The following is a 20,774-nucleotide window of genomic DNA, read 5'->3' on the forward strand; positions in this document are numbered from 1 at the left end:
CCCAGTTGGATTCATTTCCGCTGCACCACAACGGGAACTCCCTTTTTAAAAGTTTTTAAATTAATTAATTAATTTTGCTTTTTAGGGCTGCACCTGCAGCACATGAAGGTTCCTAGGCTAGGGGTTGAATCGGAGCTGCAGTTGCTGGCTTATGTCACAACCACAGCAACTTAGGATCTAAGCCATGTCAGTGACCTACAACACAGCTCACAACAATGAGGGATCCTTAACCCACTGAATGAGGCCAGGGATAGATCCTACAGCCTCACAAATCCTAGTTGGGTTTAGCTTCTGCTGAGCCACAATGGGAACGCCTGTTTTTTATTTTTTTTTTAAATTTTATCTATTTATTTATTCATTTATTTATTTATTTAGTCTTTTTAGGGCTGCACCTGAGGCATTTGGGGGTTCCCAGGCTAGAGGTCTAATCGGAACTATAGCCTCTGGTCTAGGCCACTGCCACAGCAACACCAGATCTAAGCCACGTCTTCGACCTACACCACATCTCAAGGCAACACTAGATCCCTAACCCACTGAGCGAGGCCAGGGATCGAACGTTCAACCTCATGGTTCCTAGTCAGATTCGTTTCCCCTTCGCCATGATGGGAACCCTCAGGCCTGCTTTTTAAAATTGGGGAAAAACAGGGGAAAGCTCAAACGCAGTCCGCCACTACCACAGATTATGCAGTCGAGTTTCCCACATTCGGGGAAATTCAGGGGTCAGCACATCCAGAGTGCAATGGATAAGCCTCGTCCTGGGAAAACTACCTTCGTGATCATGGCATCTCCCCTGCCAGGTAAGCATCTTGTTCTTTTTAAAAAAATATATTTATTTTAATGACAATATCATTAAGTACTTCACTGTTTAAAAATTTGTAAGTCTGAAGGATATACTCTCAAAAGAAATCTTTGGTTATTTGTAATTTTCTAACACATTTCTTAAACTTTTAATTTTGAGGTAATTATAGAATGTAAACAGAAGTTTGCAGAGACAGTAAAGAGGTCTCTATTTACCCTCCACTAATGGTTACACCTTACCTAACTACAGGGCAACATCAAAATTAGAAAACTGGCATTGGTAGAACGTGTGTGTGCATTATTCTGTGGTCTACAGAATACAGACTATCTCATTCTATGGTCATTTTATTGATTTGTGTAACCACCACTGCAGTCAAGATACAGAACTGGAGTTCCGGAGTCCCGTAGTGGCACAGTGGTTAACGAATCCGACTAGGAACCATGAGGTTGTGGGTTCGGTCCCTGGCCTTGCTCAGTGGGTTAAGGATCCAGCGATGCCGTGAGCTGTGGTGTAGGTTGCAGACACGGCTCGGATCCCGCGTTGCTGTGGCTCTGGCGTAGGCCGGTGGCTACAGCTCCGATTCAACCCCTAGCCTGGGAACCTCCATATGCCGCGGGAGCGGCCCAAGAAATAGCAAAAAGACAAAAAAAACCAAAAAACCAAAAAACAAAAAAACAACTGGAGTTCCCGTCATGGCGCAGTGGAAATGAATCTGACTAGGAACCATGAGGTTGCAGGTTCAATCCTTGGCATTGCTCAGAGGGTTAAGGATCCGGCATTGCCGTGAGCTGTGGTGTAGGTTGCAGACTGCTCAGATCTGGCATGGCTGTGGCTGTGGCTGTGGCCAGCAGCTGTAGCCCCAACTTGACTCCTAGCCTGGGAACCTCCATATGCTGCAGGTGTGGCCCTAAAAAGCAAAAAAAAAAAAGATACAGAACTATTTTATCACTGCAAAGATTCCCTCATGCCACTCCTTTATCCACATCTTTTCCCTTCCCATCACTCCCGGCAACCACTGATCAGTACTCCATTTCTGTAACTTTTTATTTATTTATTTATGTTTGTCTTTTCTGAGGCCACATCCACGGCAAATGGAGGTTCCCAGGCTAGGGGTCTAATCAGAGCTGTAGCCTCCGGCCTACGCCACAGCTACAGCAACATGGGATCCGAGACGCGTCTGCAACCTACACCACAGCTCATGGCAATGCCAGATCCTTAACCCACTGAGCAAGGCCGGGAGTCGAACACGCAACCTCATGTTTCCTAGTCGGATTTGTTAACCACTGAGCCACAACAGGAACTCCTCTCTGTAACTTTTTAAATTTGAGAATGTTATAGAATCATATTTAGCCTTTACAGATTGGCTTCTTTTCACTCGTCATAATGCCTTGAGTTCCGTTCAAGTTGTATGTACCAACAGTGTGTTTCCTTTTATTACCAAGTAGTATTTCATGTATAGATATACCACCATTTTTTTAAACTATTTGAATATTGTAGGACATTTTGTTTGTTTCTAGTTTTTGGCTATTACAAAGAGCTGCTATGAGAGTTCCTGCTGTGGTGCAGTAGGTTAAGAATCCAACTGCAGTGTTTCGGGTTTCTGTGGAGGCACAGATTCAATCCTGGGCCTGGGAACTTGCATATGCTGTGGGTGTGGCCATATAAATAAAATTTGGGGGGAGTTCCCGGCATGGCTCAGTGATAATGAACCAAACTAGGATCCCTGAGGATGTGGATTTGATCCCTGGCCTCACTCATTGGGTTAAGGAACCAGTGTTACCATGAGTTGTGGAGTAGGTCGCTGACGAGGCTCAGAACCCAAGTTATAGCAGCTATGGTGTAGGCTGGCAACAACTGCAGCTCCAATTCGACCCCTAGCCTGGGAACTTCCATGTGCCATGGTGTGGCCCTAAAAAGCAAATAAATAAATAAACAAAAATTTAAAAATAAATACAAAATTTTTAAAAAGCTGTTCTGCACAATCACATACAAGGTTTTATGTAGACGTATTTCATTTCTCTGCGATTTTTAGGAGTGGGAATGCTGGACACAAGCTAAGTGAATGTTACGAATGTTAAGTGTTTAAAGAAACTGCCAAACTATTTTCCAGGATGGCTATACCATTTCACATTCCCACTAGCAATGTGCGAAAGAGATGGTTTCTCTACACAGTCACCAACATTTGACACTGTCGCTAGTTTTTTTGGCCACGCCCACAGCATGGCCAGAGATTGAATCAGAGCTACAGCAGTAACCAGAGCCACAGCAGTGACAGTATTGAGTCCTTAACTGCTAGGCCATTAGGAAACCCCTATTATCACTATTTTTAATTTTAGATTCTAACATAAGTTTTATGAGACTGACACACTACCTATTACACTAACGGGGTACCTCTAACATAATTTTTAAAATGAGGAAGTTCCCGTCGTGGCGCAGTGGTTAATGAATCCGACTAGGAACCATGAGGTTGTGGGTTCGGTCCCTGCCCTTGCTCAGTGGGTTAAGGATCCGGCGTTGCCGTGAGCTGTGGTGTAGGTTGCAGACATGGCTCGGATCCCGCATTGCTGTGGCTCTGGCGTAGGCTGGCAGCTACAGCTCCGATTGGACCCCTAGCCTGGGAACCTCCCATATGCCTTGGGAGCGGCCCAAGAAATAGCAAAAAGACCAAAAAAAAAAAATTTTTTTTTTTTAATGAGTGATGGTTTTCTTAAATACATTTTTAGCATGTATTGAGATAATTTCATGGTATCTCTTTTGGATCTCTTAATGAGTTGTATTATTTTATCCATAAATATATACACATTTTTTCCCCTCAACATTGTGTTTTACTCTTGCAGGGAGCGGAAAGGAGGAGTAAAGGGCAAAAAGCAGGGTCCACCTCCAACAAGGCTCTACCAGCAGGCCTCAGCCACCTCAGGCTTGGCCAGTTCTACATACAGGTTTTTTTTGACCATGCCCACAGCATATGAAAGTTCCCGGACCAGGGACTGAACCCGAATCTCAGGAGTGACCCAAGCCTTTGCATTGACAACGCTGGATCCTTAACCTGCTGCCACAAGAGAACTCCTCTACAAATAGGTTTGAAATGGTAAAAACATCAAACAGTACAAAAAGAAACAAGGGGAAAAGTAAATCTCTTCCTATTTTTTTTTTTTTCTTCAGGGCTGCACCCGAGGCATATGGAGGCTCGAATAATTGGAGCTACAGCTGCTGGCCTATACCACAGCCACAGCAATGCCAGATCCAAGCCATATCTACAAACTACACCACAGCTTACGGCAACATCGGATTCCCAATCCACTGAGCGAGGCCAGGGATTGAACCCACAACCTCATGGTTCCTAGTCGGAGTAGCTTCTGCTATGCCAAGACAGGAACTCCAAATCTCTTCCTATTGTTGTCACTGAAATGATCCCTTTACTTTTTACTTGTGTTTTCATCTAGGTTCCATAACCATATATATAATTTGTGATAAAACTGACATATAGCATTGTGTTAGGAGTTCCCGTTGTGGCTCAGTGGTGGTGAACCTGACTGGTGTACGTGGGTTCGATCCCTGGCCGCCTCAGTGGGTTAATGATCTGGTGTTGCCGTGAGCTGCCGTGTAGGTTGCAGACACAGCTCGGATCCGGGGTTGCTGTGGCTGTGGCACAGGTCAGCAGCTATAGCTCTGATTCCACCCCTAGCCTGGGAACTTCCATGTGTTGTGGGTGGGCCCCTAAAAAAAAAAAAAAAACCAAAAAAAAAAAACCCTCCAAAAAACATTGTGTCAGTTTCACAAGCACAATGTGCTGATTTAATATACTTACATATTATGAAATGATTACCACAGTAGCCTTGGTTAATACCTTCATTACCTCACATATTTACCGTTTCTTTTTTGTGGTAAGAACATTTAAGATTTAGTCTCTTAGTAACTTTCAAGTATATAATATAGTATTGTTTACTCTAATTACCATGCTGTATTTTAGATCCCCAGAACTAATTTTATAACTGAATGTTTATATCCTTTGACCGACATCTCCCATTTCTGCCACCTTCTAGCTCCTTCCAATCACCATTCTACTCTGTTTCTATGAATTTGGCTTTTTTATATTCTAAATATAAGTGATATCATACCATATTTGTCTTTCCCTGACATTGTACTTAGCAAAATACCCTCAGGGTCCAAACATGTTGTCACAAATGGCAAAGCTGCCTACTTTTTTATCACACACACACACACACACACACACACACACACACACACACACAGAACTAAATAAATAGACAAAATAAAATATATATCTTGGAGTTCCCGTCGTGGCACAGCGGAAATGAATCCGACTAGGAACCGTGAGGTTGCGGGTTTGATCCCTGGCCTCGCTCAGTGGATTAAGGATCTGGCGTTGCCGTGAGCTGCGGTGTAGGTCACAGACACGGCTCAGATTTTACGTTGCTGTGGCTCTGGCATAGGCCTGTGGCTACAGCTCTGACTAGACCCCTAGTCTTGGAACCTGCATATGCCATGGGTGCGGCCCTAAAAAAAAAAGGACAAAAGACAAATAAATAAATAAAATACATATCTCACAACTTCTTTTTCTTTTTCATCATATATATACATACATACACATAGCTAAACAGATATATAAAATATATATCTCATAACTTCTTTATCCACTCATCCATGCATGGATACTTAGGTTGTTATTATATCTTGATTATTGTGAAAATGAATATGGGAGTACAGGTATCTCTTTGAGATCCTGATTTCATTCCTTGGAGTATATATCCAGAAGTAGGATTGCTGGATCATACAATAATCCTATTGTAATCTAATTAATTGATTAATTTTTAGCCACGTCCCAGAATGTGGAATTTCCCAGACTAGTGGCTCAAGCCGCTGGAGTTACAGTGCCAGATCCTTAACCTGCATGCTGCAAGGAAACTCCCTATTTTTATTTTCTTGAGAAACGTCATACAGTTGTCTATAGTGTCTACATAAACTTAAATTCCCACCAATAGTGCACAAGGGTTTCCTTTTCCCTACACCCTCACCAGCATTTGTTATTTCTTGTCTTTTTGATGATAGTCATTCTAACAGGTGTGAGGTGATGATCTCACTGTGGTGTTGATTTGTATTTCCCTGATGATAAGTGATGTTGAGCATCTTTTTACGTACCTCTTGTATACCTTCTTTGGAAAATGTCCACTCAGTATTTCTGCCCATTTTTAATTGGATTGTTTGTTTTTGGCTATTGAGTTGTTTGAGTTCCTTGTATATTTTGGACATTAACCTTTTATCAGATATATGCTTTGCAAAAATTTTCTTCCATTCTGTAGGTTGCATTTTCATTTCATGGATTGTTTCTTTCTCTATGCAGGAGCTTTTTAGCTTGATGTAGTCTCATTTATTTTTGCTTTTGCTGCTTATGTGTTTGGTATCATATCTAAAAAAAAAAAAATAATCATTGCTGGAGTTTCCGTTGTGGCTCAGTGGGTTACGAACCTGACTGGTATCCATGAGGATACTAGTTCAATTCCCGGCCTTGCTCAGTGGGTTAAGGATCTGGCATTGCCATGAGCTGTGTTTAGGTCCCAGATGTGGCTTGGATCCCACATTGCTGTGGCTGTGATGCAGGTCTGCAGCTGCAGTTCCAATTTGACCCCCAGCCTGGGAACCTCCATATGCCACAAGTGTGGCCCTAAAAAAAAAAAAAAAATTCATTGCCAATACTGGTGTTGAGGAGCTTTTTTCCTATGTTCTCTCTCTCTCTCTCTTTTTTTTTTTTTTTTTTTTTTTTTGTCTTTTTGCCATTTCTAGGGCCGCTCCCGCGGCGTATGGAGATTCCCAGACTAGGGGTCAAATCGGAGCTGTAGCCACCAGCCTACTCCAGAGCCACAGCAACACGCGATCTGAGCCATGTCTGCAACCTACACCACAGCTCACAGCAACGCCGGACCCTTAACCCACTGAGCAAGGCCAGGGATCAAACTCCACTATGTTCTCTTCTAATTTTACAATTTCAGGTTCTTTGCTTAAGCCTTTAATCCATTAGAATTAATTTTTGTGAGTGGTGTAAGATAGGGGTCCAGTTTCATTCTTATGGATGTGATTATTGAGTTTTCCCAACATCATTTATTTTTATTTTTACTTACTTATTTATTTATTTATTTATTTATTTATTTATTTTTGTCTTTTCTAGGGCCGTACCTGTGGCACATGGAGGTTCCCAAGCTAGGGGTCTAATTGGAGCTGTAGCCACCGGCCTATGCCAGAGCCACAGCAACTCGGATCCAAGCCACATCTGCAACCTACACCAAAGCTCACGGCAACGCCAGATCCTTAACCCACTGAGCCAGGCCAGGGATCAAACCCGCAACGTCATGGTTATTAGTTGGGTTTGTTAACCACTGAGCCACAACAGGAACTCCTCAACATCATTTATTGAAGAGACTATTCTTTCCCCATTAAGTATTCTTGTCTCCCTTCAAATATTAGTTGACAGTGTATGTAAGGGTTTATTTCTGGGCTCTCTATTCTGTTCTGTTAGCTTATGTGTCTATTTTTATGCCAGCACCATATGGTTTTGATCACTGCAGCTTTGCAGTATAGTTTGAAATCAGAAAATGTGATGCTTCCAGCATTGTTCTTCTTTCTCAGGATTGCTTTGGCTATGGGGGGGAGGAGGGTCTTTTGTTGTACCATATGAGTTTTAGGATTGTTTTTTCTATTTCTGTGAAAAAATCCACTGGAATTTTTATAGGGATTGCAATGAATCTGTATATAGCTTTGGGCAGTATTGACATTTTAACAACATTAATTCTTCTGATCCATGAACATAGGATATCTTTTTATCTATTTGTGTTTTCAATTTTCTTTCATCAAAATCTTATAGTTTTTAGTGTGTAAATCTTTCATAACATTGGTTAAATTTATCCTATGTATTCTGTTGCTTTTAATGCTATTGTGAATGTGAATGGGATTTTTTTCTTTCTTTCCGTGGCTGTGCACATACTAGGGCACAGAAGTTCCCAGGCCAAGGATTGAACCCAAGGCACAGCTGCAGCCAGAGCCACAGTAGTGACAATGCTGGATCCTTAACCTGCTGAGGAAACTCTTGCTTCTTTATTTCTTTTTCAAATGTTTGTCGTTAGTATATAGAAAGACAACTGATGGTTTTTTTTTTGGCCATGCCTGAAACATGTGGAAGTTCATGGGCCAGGGGTCAAACCCCCACACAGAAACAACCCAAGCCACTGCAGTTACAATGCTGGATCTGTAAACCGTGGCACCACAGGGAACTTGTGTAACTGATTTTTGTATGTTGATTTTGTATCCTGCAATTCTACTGAATTCATTGATTAGTTCTAGGAGTTTTTTGGTGGAATTTATTATTATTATTATTTTATCTTTTTCGGGCTGTACCAACAGTATATGGAGATTCCCAGGCTAGGGGTAGAATCAGAGCTGTAGCTGCAGGCCTATGCCACAGCTACAGTAACACCAGATCCAAGCCGTGTCTGTGACCTATGCCACAGCTCACAGCAATGCCAGATCCTTACTTAACCCACTGAATGGAGGCCAGGGATCAAACCTGCGTCCTTATGGATGCTAGTTAGATTTGCTTCTGCTGAGCCACAGCAGGAACTCCTGGTGGAATTTTTAGAATCTGCAAATATGACAGTTTTGCTTCTTCCTTTCTGATTTGGATGACTTATTTCTTCTCTTTGCCTAATTTCTCTGGCTAAGACTTCCAATTCTATGTTGAATAGGAGTGGTTATAGTGGGCATCCTTTTATTGTTTCTGATCTTAGAGAAAAAGCTTTCAACCTTCCACAATTAAGTATGATGTTGGCTATATCCTTGTCAGATATGGCCTTTATTATGTAGAGATATGTTCCTGCTATATCCAATTTGTTGTGAGTTTTTATTACGAAAAAATGTTGTATTTCATCAAATACTTTTTCTGCATCTGTTGAGATATGATTTTTATCTTTCATTCTATCAATGTGGTGTACCACATTTATTAATTTGCATATATTGAGACATCGTTGGCCAACTCAGGGATAAATCCCACTTGATCATAGTATATGATCCTTTTAATGTGCTATTGAATTATGTTTGATAATACTTTGTTGAAAATTTTTGCATCTATGTTCATTTGGATTTAGCCTGAAGTTTTCTTTTTTTGTTGTTGTTTTTTTTGTTTTTGGTCTTTTTGCCTTTTCTAGGGCTGTACCTGTGGCATATGGAGGTTCCCAGGCTAGGGGTCTAACCAGACCTGTAGCTGCTGGCCTACACCACAGCCACAGCAATGTAGGATCAGAACCACGTCTGCGACCTACACCACAGCTCAGGGCACCGCTGAATCCTTAACTCACCAAGTGAGGCCAGGGATCAAACCTGCAACCTCATGGTTACTAGTTGGGTTTGTTAATCACTGAGCCACGATGGAACTCCACCTGTAGTTTTCTTACAGTGTCCTCATCTGGCGTTGGTATGAGAGTAATGCTGGATTTTTTTTGTTTGTTTATTTTTTCTTTTTTTGCTATTTAGGGCCACACCCATGGCATAGGGAGGTTCCCAGACTAGGGGTCCAATCAGAACTACAGCTGCCAGCCTATGCCACAGCCACAGCAATGCAGGATCCAAGCTGAGTCTGCGGCCTACACCACAGCTTACGGTACCACCGGATCCTTAACCCACTGAACAAGGCCAGGGATCAAACCTGCAACCTCATGGTTCCTAGTCGGATTCGTTTTAGGGCTGCACCTGCAGCATATGGAATTTCCCTGGCTAGGAGCCAAATCAGAGCTGCAGTTGCCAGCCTACACCATAGCCACAGCCACAGCAATACCAGATCCAAGCCATGTCCTTGACCTATATGGCAGCTAATGGCAAAGCCAGATCCTTAACCCACTGAGCAGGGTCAGGGATCAAACCCACATCCTCATGGATACTAGTCAGGTTTGTTACCCCTGAGCCACAATGGGAACTCCCTTCTGCTCAGTTTTTTGGAAGAATTTGAGAAGGATTAACATCAATTCTACTTTAAAAGTTTGGTAAAAATTCACCAGGGAAACCACCTGGTCCTTGGCTTTTCATTGTTGGGAGATTTTTTTTTTTTTAATTTTATTTAGGGCTGCACCCATGGCATATGAAAGTTCCCAGGCTAGAGTTAAATCAGAGCCACAGCTGCTAGCTTATGCCATAGCCACAGTTGCAGTTCCAAGCCATGTCTGCAACCTACACCAAGTTCATAGCAACGCTATATCCTTAACCCACTGAGTGGAACCAGGGACCGAATCTGCATTCTTATGGATGCTAGCCAGGTTTGTTACCACTGAGCCACAATGGGAACTCCAGAGATTTTTGATTACTGCTTCAGTCTCCTTACTCATTATTAATCTGTTAAGATTTTTTCTTTCTTCCTTTCTTTTTTCTTTTCTTTCTTTTGCCATGGCATGCAGTGGATTGAACCTGGGCCACAGAAGTGAAAAGGCTGAGTCCTAATCACTAGATAACCAGGGAACTTCCAAGATTTTCTATTTCTTCATGATTAAGTGTTAGTAGGTTGTATGTTTCCAGGAATGTATTAATTTCCTCTATTACCTAATTTGTTGGCATATAATTGCTCATGGTAGTCTGCTTATGATTCTTTGTATTTTTTTTTTTTTTCTTTTAGGGCCATACCCATGGCATATGGAGGTTCCCAGGCTAGGGGTGAAATCAGAGCTGTAGCTGCCATCCTACACCACAGCTACACCAATGCAGGATTTGAGCTGCTTCTTTGAACTGCACCATATCTCACAGCAATGCCAGATCCTTAATCCACTGAGTCAGGCCAGGGACCTAACTCATAGATAGTAGTCAGGTTCGTTATCCTTGAGCCATGATGGGAACTCCCAGTTCTTTGTATTTCTGTGATACAATGTAATTTCTCCCCTTTCATTTCTGATTTTACTTATTTGAATATTTTCTATTTTTCTTCAATCTTGCTAAAAGTTTGTCAATTTTGTTTATTGTTTAAAAAATCCAGCTCATAATTTTGTTGATCTTTTCTACTGTTTTTCTGGTCTCTATTTCATTTGTTTCTGTTCTGATCTTATTTCCTTCCATGTGATGACTCTGATGAGTTTGTTCTTTCACTAGTTCCTTGAGCTATAAAGTTAGGTTGTTTTTTTGAATTCTTTTTGTGTTTCTTAATATAGGCATGTATCTCTATAAAATTCCCTCTTTAAAACTGCTTCTGCTCTATCTCACAAGTTTTGGTATAATGTGTTTTCATTTTCAAGATTTTTTTTTTTTTTTTTTTTTTTTTTTGGCCAGCCCAAAGAATGTGGAAGTTTCTTGGGCAAGGGATCAAACCCATGTCACAGCAGTGACTTGAACCATAGCAGTGACAATGCTGGATCCTTACCCTGCTATGCCATAAGGGAACTCTTCAAGATATTTTTATTGACTGCATCTGTGGCATGAGGAAGTCCCCAGGCCAGATATCAAACCTACACCACAGCAGTGACAGCCCAGATCCTTAACCCACTGTGCCACCAGGGAACTTGAGATATTTTTTAATTTCCCTTTTGATTTCTCCTTTGACTCATTAGTTGTTCAGCAGTATGCAATTTAGTTTCCACACATTTGTGAATCTTCCAACTTTAATTTTTTAAGCTGATTTCTTGTTTTACACTATTGTTGTTGGAAAAGGTATTTGGTAAGATTTCAATCTTCTTAAATATGCTAAGACTTGTTTTGTGACCTATCATGTGATCAGTCCTGGAGAATATTCCATATACACTTGAAAATAATATGTATTCTGCTATTACTGGATGGAATGTTCTGTAAATATTTGATATAAAGTGTCATTCAAGTCCATTATTTCCTTTGTGCTTTTCTTTCTGGATGACCTATCAATTGCTGAAAGTGGGATATTAAAGTCCCCTACTATTATTGTGTTATTGTTTATTTCTCCCTTCAGATCTGTTAGTCTTTGCTTACTATATTTAGGTGCTCTGATGTTGGGTACATATATATTTGATTGTTTTAACTTCTTGATGAACTGACCCCTTTATCATTATATAATGATCTTTTTGCCTCTTGTTACCATATTTGGCTAAAGTCTATTTTTTCTGTTTTAAGTATAGTTACCCCTAATTTCTTTTGGTTTCTACTTTCAGGGGATGTCTTTCTCTCCATCCCTTTATTTTAAGCCTGTATATGTCCTTACGTCTAAAATGAGTTTCTTTCTTTCTTTCTTTTTTTTTGTCTTTTGTCTTTTTAGGGCCGCACCTGTGGCATATGGAGGTTCCCAGACTAGGGGTCTAATCTAAAATTAGTTTCTTGGAGTTCCCGTCGTGGCACAGTGGTTAACGAATCTGACTAGGAACCATGAGGTTGTGGGTTCGGTCCCTGCCCTTGCTCAGTGGGTTGACAATCCAGCATTGCCATGAGCTGCGGTGTAGGTTGCAGACGCGGCTCGGATCCTGCGACGTGGCTCAGATCCTGCGACGTGGCTCAGATCCTGCGATGTGGCTTGGATCCTGCGTTGCTGTGGCTCTGGTGTAGGCCGGTGGCTACAGCTCCAATTCGACCCCTAGCCTGGGAACCTCCATATGCCGTGGGAGCAGCCCAAAGAAATAGCAAAAAGACAAAATAAATAAATAAATAAATAAATAAATAAATAAATAAATAAATAAAATAAAATTAGTTTTTGTAGATTGCATATAGTTAGGAATTTTTTTTTCCATTTAGTCACTTTATGTTTTTTGATCAGAGAATTTACCATTTATATTTAGAGTAACTATTGATAAATAAGGACTTACCAATGCATCTTATTTTTTGTTTTCTGGCTGCTTTATAGCTTATTTCTTCCTTCCTCCCCTCTTTCTGCCTTCCTTCATGAAGTAATGATTTTCCATAGTGGTGTACTTTGATTCCCTTTGCTTTATCTTTTGTCAATCTACTGTTAATTTTTGCTTGGTATTTACTATGAGGCTTATATCAAACATCTTATAGATACAATAGTCTGTTTTACTCTAACAAACTTAACCCTGGTGAATTTTACCCTAATACACCATAACTTTTGGTTGTATACAAAAACTCTACCCTTTCACTCCCTTCCTTTTTTTTTTTTTTCTTTTTTCCCCTTTTTAGGGCCACACCTGCAGCATATTGGAAGTTTCTGGGCTGGGGTTAAATTGGAGCTGCAATTGCTGGCCTATGCCACAGCTATAGCAATGCCAGATCTGAACCACATCTGCAAACTACACCACAGCTTGTGGCAATGCCAGATCTTTAACCGACTGAGCAAGGCCAGGGATTGAACCCACATCCTCATGGATACTAGTCAGATTCTTTATCTTCTGAGCTACAACAGTACCTGCCAGTACCAGAGTATTCTGAATTTGTCTAAATACCTATCTTTACCAGTATATCATATGTTTTTATATGTTTTCATGTTATTAGCATCCTATCATTTTAAGCTTGAAGGATTCCTTTCAGCATTTCTTGTAGAGAAGGTTTAGTGGTGATGAACTGAGATTTTGCTTGTCTAGGAAATTCTTTACCTCTCCATTTTTGAAGGAAAATTTTGCCAGCTGGAGTATTCTTAGTTGGTAGCTTCTTTCTTTTAGCATTTTGAATATAGCATCCCACTCTCTCTTAGCCTGTAAAGTTTCTGCTGAGAAATCTGTTCATCACCTTATGGGGTTCCTTGTAAGTTATAAGCTTCTTTTTCTCTTCCTGATTCTAAGATTCCCTCTATGTCTTTGATTTTTTTTTTTTTTGGTCTTTTCTAGGGCCACACCCACGGCATATGGAGGTTCCCAGGCTAGGGGTTGAATTGGAGCTGCAGCCACTGGCCTATGCCAGAGCCACAGCAATGTGGGATCTGAGCCATGTCTGCTACCTACACCACAGCTCATGGTAACGCTGGATCCTTAACCCACTGAGAAAGGCTAGGGATCGAACCCGCAACCTCATGGTTCCTAGTCGGACTCATTAACCACTGAGCTATGACGGGAACTCCTGTCTTTGATTTTTGACAATTTTATTATAATGTGTCTTGGAGAGTGTCTCTTCAAGTTGAGTTCAGTTGGTGATCTATGAGTTTGAGGAACTTGGATATCCAAGTAAGTCCTCATCCATTATTTCTTTCTTTCTTTTTTTTTTTTTTTGTCTTTTTGCCATTTCTTGGGCCGCTCCCGCAGCATATGGAGGTTCCCAGCCTAGGGGTCTAATCGGAGCTGCAGCTGCCAGCCTACACCAGAGCCACAGCAACGCAGAATCCGAGCCATGTCTGCAACCTACACCACAGTTCACGGCAACGCCGGATCCTTAACCCACTGAGCAAGGGCAGGGACCGAACCCTCAACCTCATGGTTCCTAGTCGGATTCGTTAACCACTGCGCCACGACGGGAACTCCCATTATTTCTTTAAATAATCTTTCTGCCCCCTTATCCCTCTGTAACTCCAACAATTCACAGGTCATTTCTTCTGATAGAAATATCTTGTCCTATAGATCAAGTGGGCTTTCTTCATTCTTTTCATTCTTTTTTCTTTGTTCTCCTCTGACTGAGTAATTTCAGAATTCCTTTTTTCTAACTCATATATTCTTTCTTCTGCCTGATCCATTCTGCTGATGCTCTCTATTGCATTTTTTTTATTATATCATTCATTTTATTATTTAGCTTCAGAATTTTTTTTTAAGTTTCTTGTATACAGCATTATAATTTAACTGTTGTATACACCACAAATGATTAGCTTTTTAATTATTTTTATGATTTCTAGCTCTGTTAAATTTTTCATTCTGTACATGTATTATTTTCCTGATTTCATTGAATTATCTTTCTGAGTTTTCTTGTAGGTCACTGATTTTCCTTAAAACAGCTATTGTGAATTATTTATTGAGTAAATTGAATATCTCCTTGTCTTTGGGACTGGTTACTGGAAATTGTCGTGATCTTTTGATGGTGTCATGTTTCACTCGTTTTTTCATGTTGCTTCAAGTTTTGAGTTGCTGTCTTTGGATTTGAAAGAGCAGCTCCTTCTTCTAGCTTTTACTAAATGCACTTTTTAGTGCATCCAAACTTGTATTTTTTTGCTTCAGTGTTGTGTTGGAACTTCACACCAAACCTAGACTTCCACAAAGATCCTCTTAGTCTGTGGGTGATTTTCTAAGACAGTGTTTTCCATAGCTTTTGTACCATGTCTGAGAGGGGCTGCAGTTGTTTCGTGGGCCCCTCAGTGTCCACAGCTAGGACTAAGGTCTAAATGTCTATTGCTTGAAGCATATGTAGGTGAGACTCCTCCTGGGTCCCTTGGCACATGGGGCTGGATCCCAAGGCTCCCACAAAAGCATGCTTGTCCGTGGATAGATACCATATTGTTGTTGTTGAAGAGGGGATACAAATTAAAGATATCTTATTCAGTCCTGATGCACCCTATACGTTAAAATAGTAGCATACCAGATACACAGTTCTGCATTTCACATTTCACTTAATATCTCAGAGACCATTGCATATGAGTACATAGAGATTGATCTCATTCTTTTTTTATTAAAAAATTTTTTTTTAATGGCCAATTTTTTAATGGAAGTTCCTGGGCCAGGGACTGAATCTGAGCCACAGCTGCAATGTATGCTACAGCTGCAGCAACACCTGATCCTTTAACCCACTGTATCAGGCCAGGGATTGAATCTGCACCTCTGTAGTGACCTAAGCCTCTGCAGTTGGATTTTTAACCCATTGTGCTGGAGCAAGAACTCCTATCTCATTCTTTTTAAGAGCTACATAGCATCCCATTGTAGGAATGTGACATAATTTAACCCATAAAAAAAAATTGAGGTGTAACTGACATATATTCATTCCAGACATACAACATGATTCAGTATTTGTATATATTGCAAAACATCACCACAATAAATCCAGTTTACATCTGTCACCACATAAACCCATTTTGGGGGGGATAGACATTTTGGTTTTTCTTGGTCTTTTTTTTTTTTTTTTGTCTTTTTGCCTTTTCTAGGGCCGCTCCCATGGCATATGGAGGTTCCCAGGCTAGGGGTTGAATCGGAGCTGTAGCCACAGGCCTAGGCCAGAGCCACAGCAATGCAGGATCCGAGCCACATCTGCGACCTACACCACAGCTCACAGCAACGCCGGATCGTTAACCCACTGAGCAAGGGCAGGGACCGAACCCGCAACCTCATGGTTCCTAGTCGGATTCGTTAACCACTGCGCCACGATGGGAACTCCTTTCTTGGTCTTTTTAAACTATTAACAATGCTGGAGTGAATACTCTAGTATACGTCTTTGTGCCTCTGTGTGAGCATTGATGAAGGATTAACTTGTTGTGGAATTGCTAGGTCAAAAGATATATGCTTTTATTCCCCCTCTTTTTTGGCTGTGGCATGCAGTTTGATGTGAGATTTCAGTTCCCAGATCAGGGACTGAACTCGGGCCACAGTTGTGAAAGCACCAATTCCTAACTACTAGACCATCAGGGAACTCCCAAAAAGATGTATTCATTTAAATGACAATAGGTGTTGCCAAATTGCCTTCAAAGAGACAACCATTTTACAGTCCCACTAACAACGAACAAGAATGTCTTTCTCTATAAGGTGCATTTTTGCCAATCTGATACTAAAAAAAAAATAGTATTTTCCCTTAATTTTAATAAGCATTTCTATTATGAGGGGGTTGAATATTTTTTCATATGTTGAAAAACATGACTTTTCTGTGAACTCTGTGTTCATGTCCTTTGCCCGTTTAATGCAGTCTTTTAAATTAATGTTTAACAACAAAGACACCACTTTCCCCTTCTCATTTGCTTAAGAATCTCTTCAAAGGCAGGAAGCCCTCTCAGTCAAGTGTTCAAGGTCCTCCACAATCACATCAACTCCCTCTTTTTCACTCACATGGGCCTTTTCCCCAGTATCACTGTTCCTAAGGGCACCATTATGGTCTCCTCAACATCCCATACTACTTGCACAATCCTGTGTTTGCTCTCCCATCCCTCCCCTCTGGGGTATTCTCTTCCCAGTCACATCTGACCAGTCCTTCAGGGTCCAGCTGAATTCGACCTGCCTGGGGCTCCTTTCTGAATCTAGCCTACAGTCTCACTTTCATTTTAGTTTCAGTCCACCAGCTACATACAGCCTATGTCCCTCAAAACCTGGACCTGACATCTCCCACAGTCCAGCTTCCTGTCGTCCATGCTCAGTTTGCAGGGGTGTCAGGGTGGAGTGTGTTTCATGCACTCACTCACCATTTGTTGACTGCATACATGAGTCAGGCACTATTCCAGGCACTGGGGATATGGCGGTGTTTGAGACAAACCAAGGTCCCTCCTTTCATCCCAGTAACATTTTACTACCGTGTGTGTGTATTAATATACAACAGAAAGGCATAAACCAAACACACAAAAGAATGTCAATTAAGTGCACACAACAAATAGTGAAAGGAGGAGGGGAAGGGTCTCCTTTGGATAAAGGGATCCTCAGGAGCTGAGATGAGAGCACAAACCCGAAATGAGAAGGCTCTAATCATGTAAAGAAACTTCCAGAACCCTCACTAAAGGCCCCAACTGGAGGGTGTGTTCTTCTAAAGATGGACGAGATGCAGCCCAGCTCTCAGCATCTCTCTGTGACTTGAGAAGAACTGAAGGCCGAAGGCTGTGATCCCTGTACCTGCAGGCCTATGTTGTATCGCAGGAGGACTTGCACTCTTCTGCTTCATTAGCCAGTTGCAAATTTGGGAAAATGAAATCACGCCTGACCTGGGATTAGGAGAGCTGGTACTACGCGTCAGCGACCAGCAATTTACACCCCTGTTATTTCATTTAATCTACAGAACAATCCTGTGTAGTATTTATTACTAACTTTATTTTACAGAGGAAGAAACCAGGCTCGGAATATGGAAGTAACCTGTTGAGGGTTTCCACGGTTCAGAAAGAAGTACAGTTCCCGGAGAGTTGTGTGGTGGGGCGATCCGGCGGGGTTTACCCGCGCATTTTGGAAGCACCCTGTTTCAGGAGTTTGCCCCTGGCGGGCGCCCTGAAAGCGGCCCCCGCCCTGCTCAAGTCTTGTGGCCTCAAGGGCCAAGGGGCGCGCGGCAGGCTGGGGGCGGGGAAGGCCCGGGGACAAAGGCCGCGGTGACCGCGCTCAGGCACGCGGGTGCGGCGGCGAACTTCGGCGGCGGTGCGGGGACTCCGCACGCCCGAGCCCTGGCCGCGCACCCGCGCCCGGAGGAGCCCGCGCCGCGATGGAGCGCCGCGGGATGCCGTCTGGGCCGCAGCAGGCCGAGCCCGCCGGGCCGCCGCCCGCACCGCCCCCTCCCCCGCCTCCGCCCCCTCCCCCCCTCCCCGGAGCGGCCGCGGCGGCTCCGTGCGCGGCGAATATGGCGGCGGCGGCGGTCGGGCGGGACGCTTTACCTGAGCACTGGTCCTATGGCGTGTGCCGGGACGGCCGCGTCTTCTTCATCAAGTGCGACCCGGGAAAGCGGGGACGCGGGCGGGGGCGCGGGCCGGGCAGGGGTACCGGGGCGGGCGGACGTCTCCGGAGCGGCGGCAGCGCTAACAGGTGCACCTCTTTCCTCGCAGTGACCAGCTCCGCTGCACGACCTGGCTGCACCCGCGCACGGGGGAGCCCGTCAACTCAGGCCACATGATCCGCTCAGGTGGGCACCTGGGCGCTGGGGTGGGGCGCTCGGGAGGCGCGCGCCCGGGCGGCCCAAGTTTGACGGGACTTTTCTTGCGTTTTCTCAGATCTGCCCCGCGGCTGGGAGGAGGGCTTCACGGAGGAGGGCGCCAGCTACTTCATCGAGTGAGTGACCGGGGCCCTGCGCTCGCACCTGTGCTGCAGGGGGTCCGAGTCGGTTCCCGCCGCGCCCCCGCCCCCCTCCTCCCGCGGGGGTCCGGGCGAGTTGGCGCGCTCAGCGCGGCGGCCGCACTCGTCTAGGTTTTTTTGTGCCTGAGTTTATGTGGCGGGCTCCATGGGGGAGGCCGGGTGGGGTGGGCGGAAGTATCTCCAGAGGGGGACCTTGGAGGGGGTCCGGAATCCAGCCTGTTACCAGGACAGGGCTACAAACTGCGCCCTGGACGCGGCGATTGGGTGAGATTCCGACCCCGGTGTGAGGGGCCGGATACACCTCCGTGTTAGGGTCTCCCGCTGCGCTGAGCCTGGCTGATGCCCCGACAGTGATGGCCCGGGGTGGGGGGGAGCAGAAGTAGCAGTTCAGACCCTGGTCCGGGAACTGGGTTTGGGGGAGGGGATGGGAAAGAGACGAAGGGTCTCTCGTCTAGGGTCGTTTCTCTTGGGCCGCGTTCTCTGGAATGGTGGTGGAGGAGAGTCTAAACCGCCCCCCCCCGCCCCCCACTCCTCCAAAGCGCGGGCCTGAGGGGGAGAGGTGGGGGTGGGGAGGGGAACCGGTCAGCCTGTAACATTCTTTGAACACTCTGCCTCTCTTTAGCTGTTGTTTAAGGGACAATCACTCTGGCCTCTGCTAGCAGAGCAGTAGTTTTTCTGCAGAGGCTCAGGAGTGTTGCCCCACTCACTCATCAGTTCTCCTAGACCTCCGTTTGTTGACATGCAATTGAGGAACAGCAAGTTAGGGCGCTGTTCCGACGCTGACACTAGTATAGTCCTTGCTTTCACTCTTTGGGTGTGCACCTGTGTTGCAGCTTTTCTCTGCTACACTCTGCCTGCTTGCCGCCGGTCAACTCCGTGAGGTCAGAAACTGCTTTTGATCCTTTGCCCCAGTGCCTGGCACAGAGTTGGCACTTGGTAAATGTTTGCTTGTTGAATGGATAAAGTAGCCAAAGGATGGATGGAAGGTGGTGTATTTGAGGGGCCTGTGAGTCATAATTGCTTCTTCACCAACTTGAAAATACTGCTAGTCAGTGGTGGAGCAGCCTATTCAAGGCTGCAGTGCCCCAGAAAATCTCAGAGCCTCCCTCCCCCGTTTGGGCTCCGGCAGATGGATGAAATCCTGATGGATGCGATGAATAGAAATGAGCACTAACTCTGTGGTTGTGGCTCTGCTGTCCTACCTCACATTTGTCTTTGAGAGAGAAGTTGGGGAGCTGGCTGGGACCTCACATCTCTTGGTCAGTGGGCCTCTCTGGCTCATAATTACATCCATTGATGTTATGATGTTCAGTTTCTCCTGAGTACCACACATTGGTCTAGTCGCTGGGACTACCCAAGTGAATTAGACAGGCACTGGTCTGGATCCTCAGGGAGCTTGCAGTTGAGTGGCAGAGAGGAGGAAGCAGAAAACTAAGTTAAAAAAAAAAAAAAACCAGGAATAGTGTCAGAGAGTGGTAACTACTATGCAGAAAATTAAAGGTGATATGATAAATAACTGGGTAGCTTAGTTGGAATGGGAGGTGAGTGGTGGTGTTTCTGAATAGGTGATATTTAAAGTAAAATTTGAATGACACGAAAGAGCCATCCTTGTGTTGATGAGGTGGCAAAGCATTTCCGGAAGAGAGAAACTGCCAGTGCTAGGGCTTTAAGAGCTTCCAGTTCAAGCAGCAGAAAGGCCAATGTGTCTGGAATATGAACAAGGGAGAAAGTGGCAGGAGAAGAGGTTATAGACAAGAGAGAGCTGAATGATGTAGGGCTTTGTGAGCCAGGGTAAGGAGTTTTCAGACTGTATTCTGGGCCTGGTGAGAAGTCATTGGACAGTTTTAAGAAGGGAGTGATGCAATTTGATTTGCGTTTTTAGAACAGTCACTCTACCTGCTCCAGAGTGGGCTATAGGTGGGCACCTGTAGGGATGGTAGTAGGAGGTTGTTGCTATAGTCCAGGCAAGAGCTAATGGTGGCTTGAGTGAGGGTGGTAGCACTGGAGATGGTGAGAAGTGGTCAGATTCGGGCTCGGTGATTTGGACAGAGTCTGTGGGAGAAAGAAAAAGGCCAGAGATGACTTCTAGGGGCTTGAGCACCTAAGTGGATGGTGCTTATATCATTGAGACGGTAAGGCTGGGAGGA

The 20,774-nt window shown here is 43.9% G+C and overlaps 1 protein-coding gene and 1 non-coding gene across 27 annotated transcripts in view; one reads left to right on the forward strand and one right to left on the reverse strand.

Moving 5' to 3' along the window:
• Window positions 1-642: 642 nt before the first annotated feature.
• On the reverse strand, window positions 643-805 carry LOC146405356 (U1 spliceosomal RNA). Its single transcript, XR_014839215.1, has one exon. It is a non-coding gene; the product is annotated as a U1 spliceosomal RNA (small nuclear RNA).
• A 17,103-nt stretch (window positions 806-17,908) lies between these two features.
• The window catches only part of PLEKHA7 (pleckstrin homology domain containing A7), a 229,986-nt gene continuing 227,120 nt past the window's right edge, over window positions 17,909-20,774 (forward strand). For all 26 annotated transcript variants that reach the window (XM_085011837.1, XM_085011839.1, XM_085011844.1 and 23 more), the window contains exons 1-3: window positions 17,909-18,264; window positions 18,381-18,457; window positions 18,546-18,603. In XM_085011837.1, the coding sequence (XP_084867963.1) occupies window positions 18,044-18,264; window positions 18,381-18,457; window positions 18,546-18,603 (356 nt within the window). In that variant the 5' untranslated portion in view covers window positions 17,909-18,043. The remainder of the gene's footprint in view (window positions 18,265-18,380; window positions 18,458-18,545; window positions 18,604-20,774) is intronic.

This window comes from Sus scrofa, chromosome 2 (genome assembly GCF_054392235.1).
Source record: "Sus scrofa isolate SSC_HxYL_T2T_F1_AM1 chromosome 2, Sscrofa_HxYL_maternal_Yorkshire_Landrace_v2.0, whole genome shotgun sequence".
Classification (NCBI taxonomy): Eukaryota; Metazoa; Chordata; class Mammalia; order Artiodactyla; family Suidae; genus Sus; species Sus scrofa.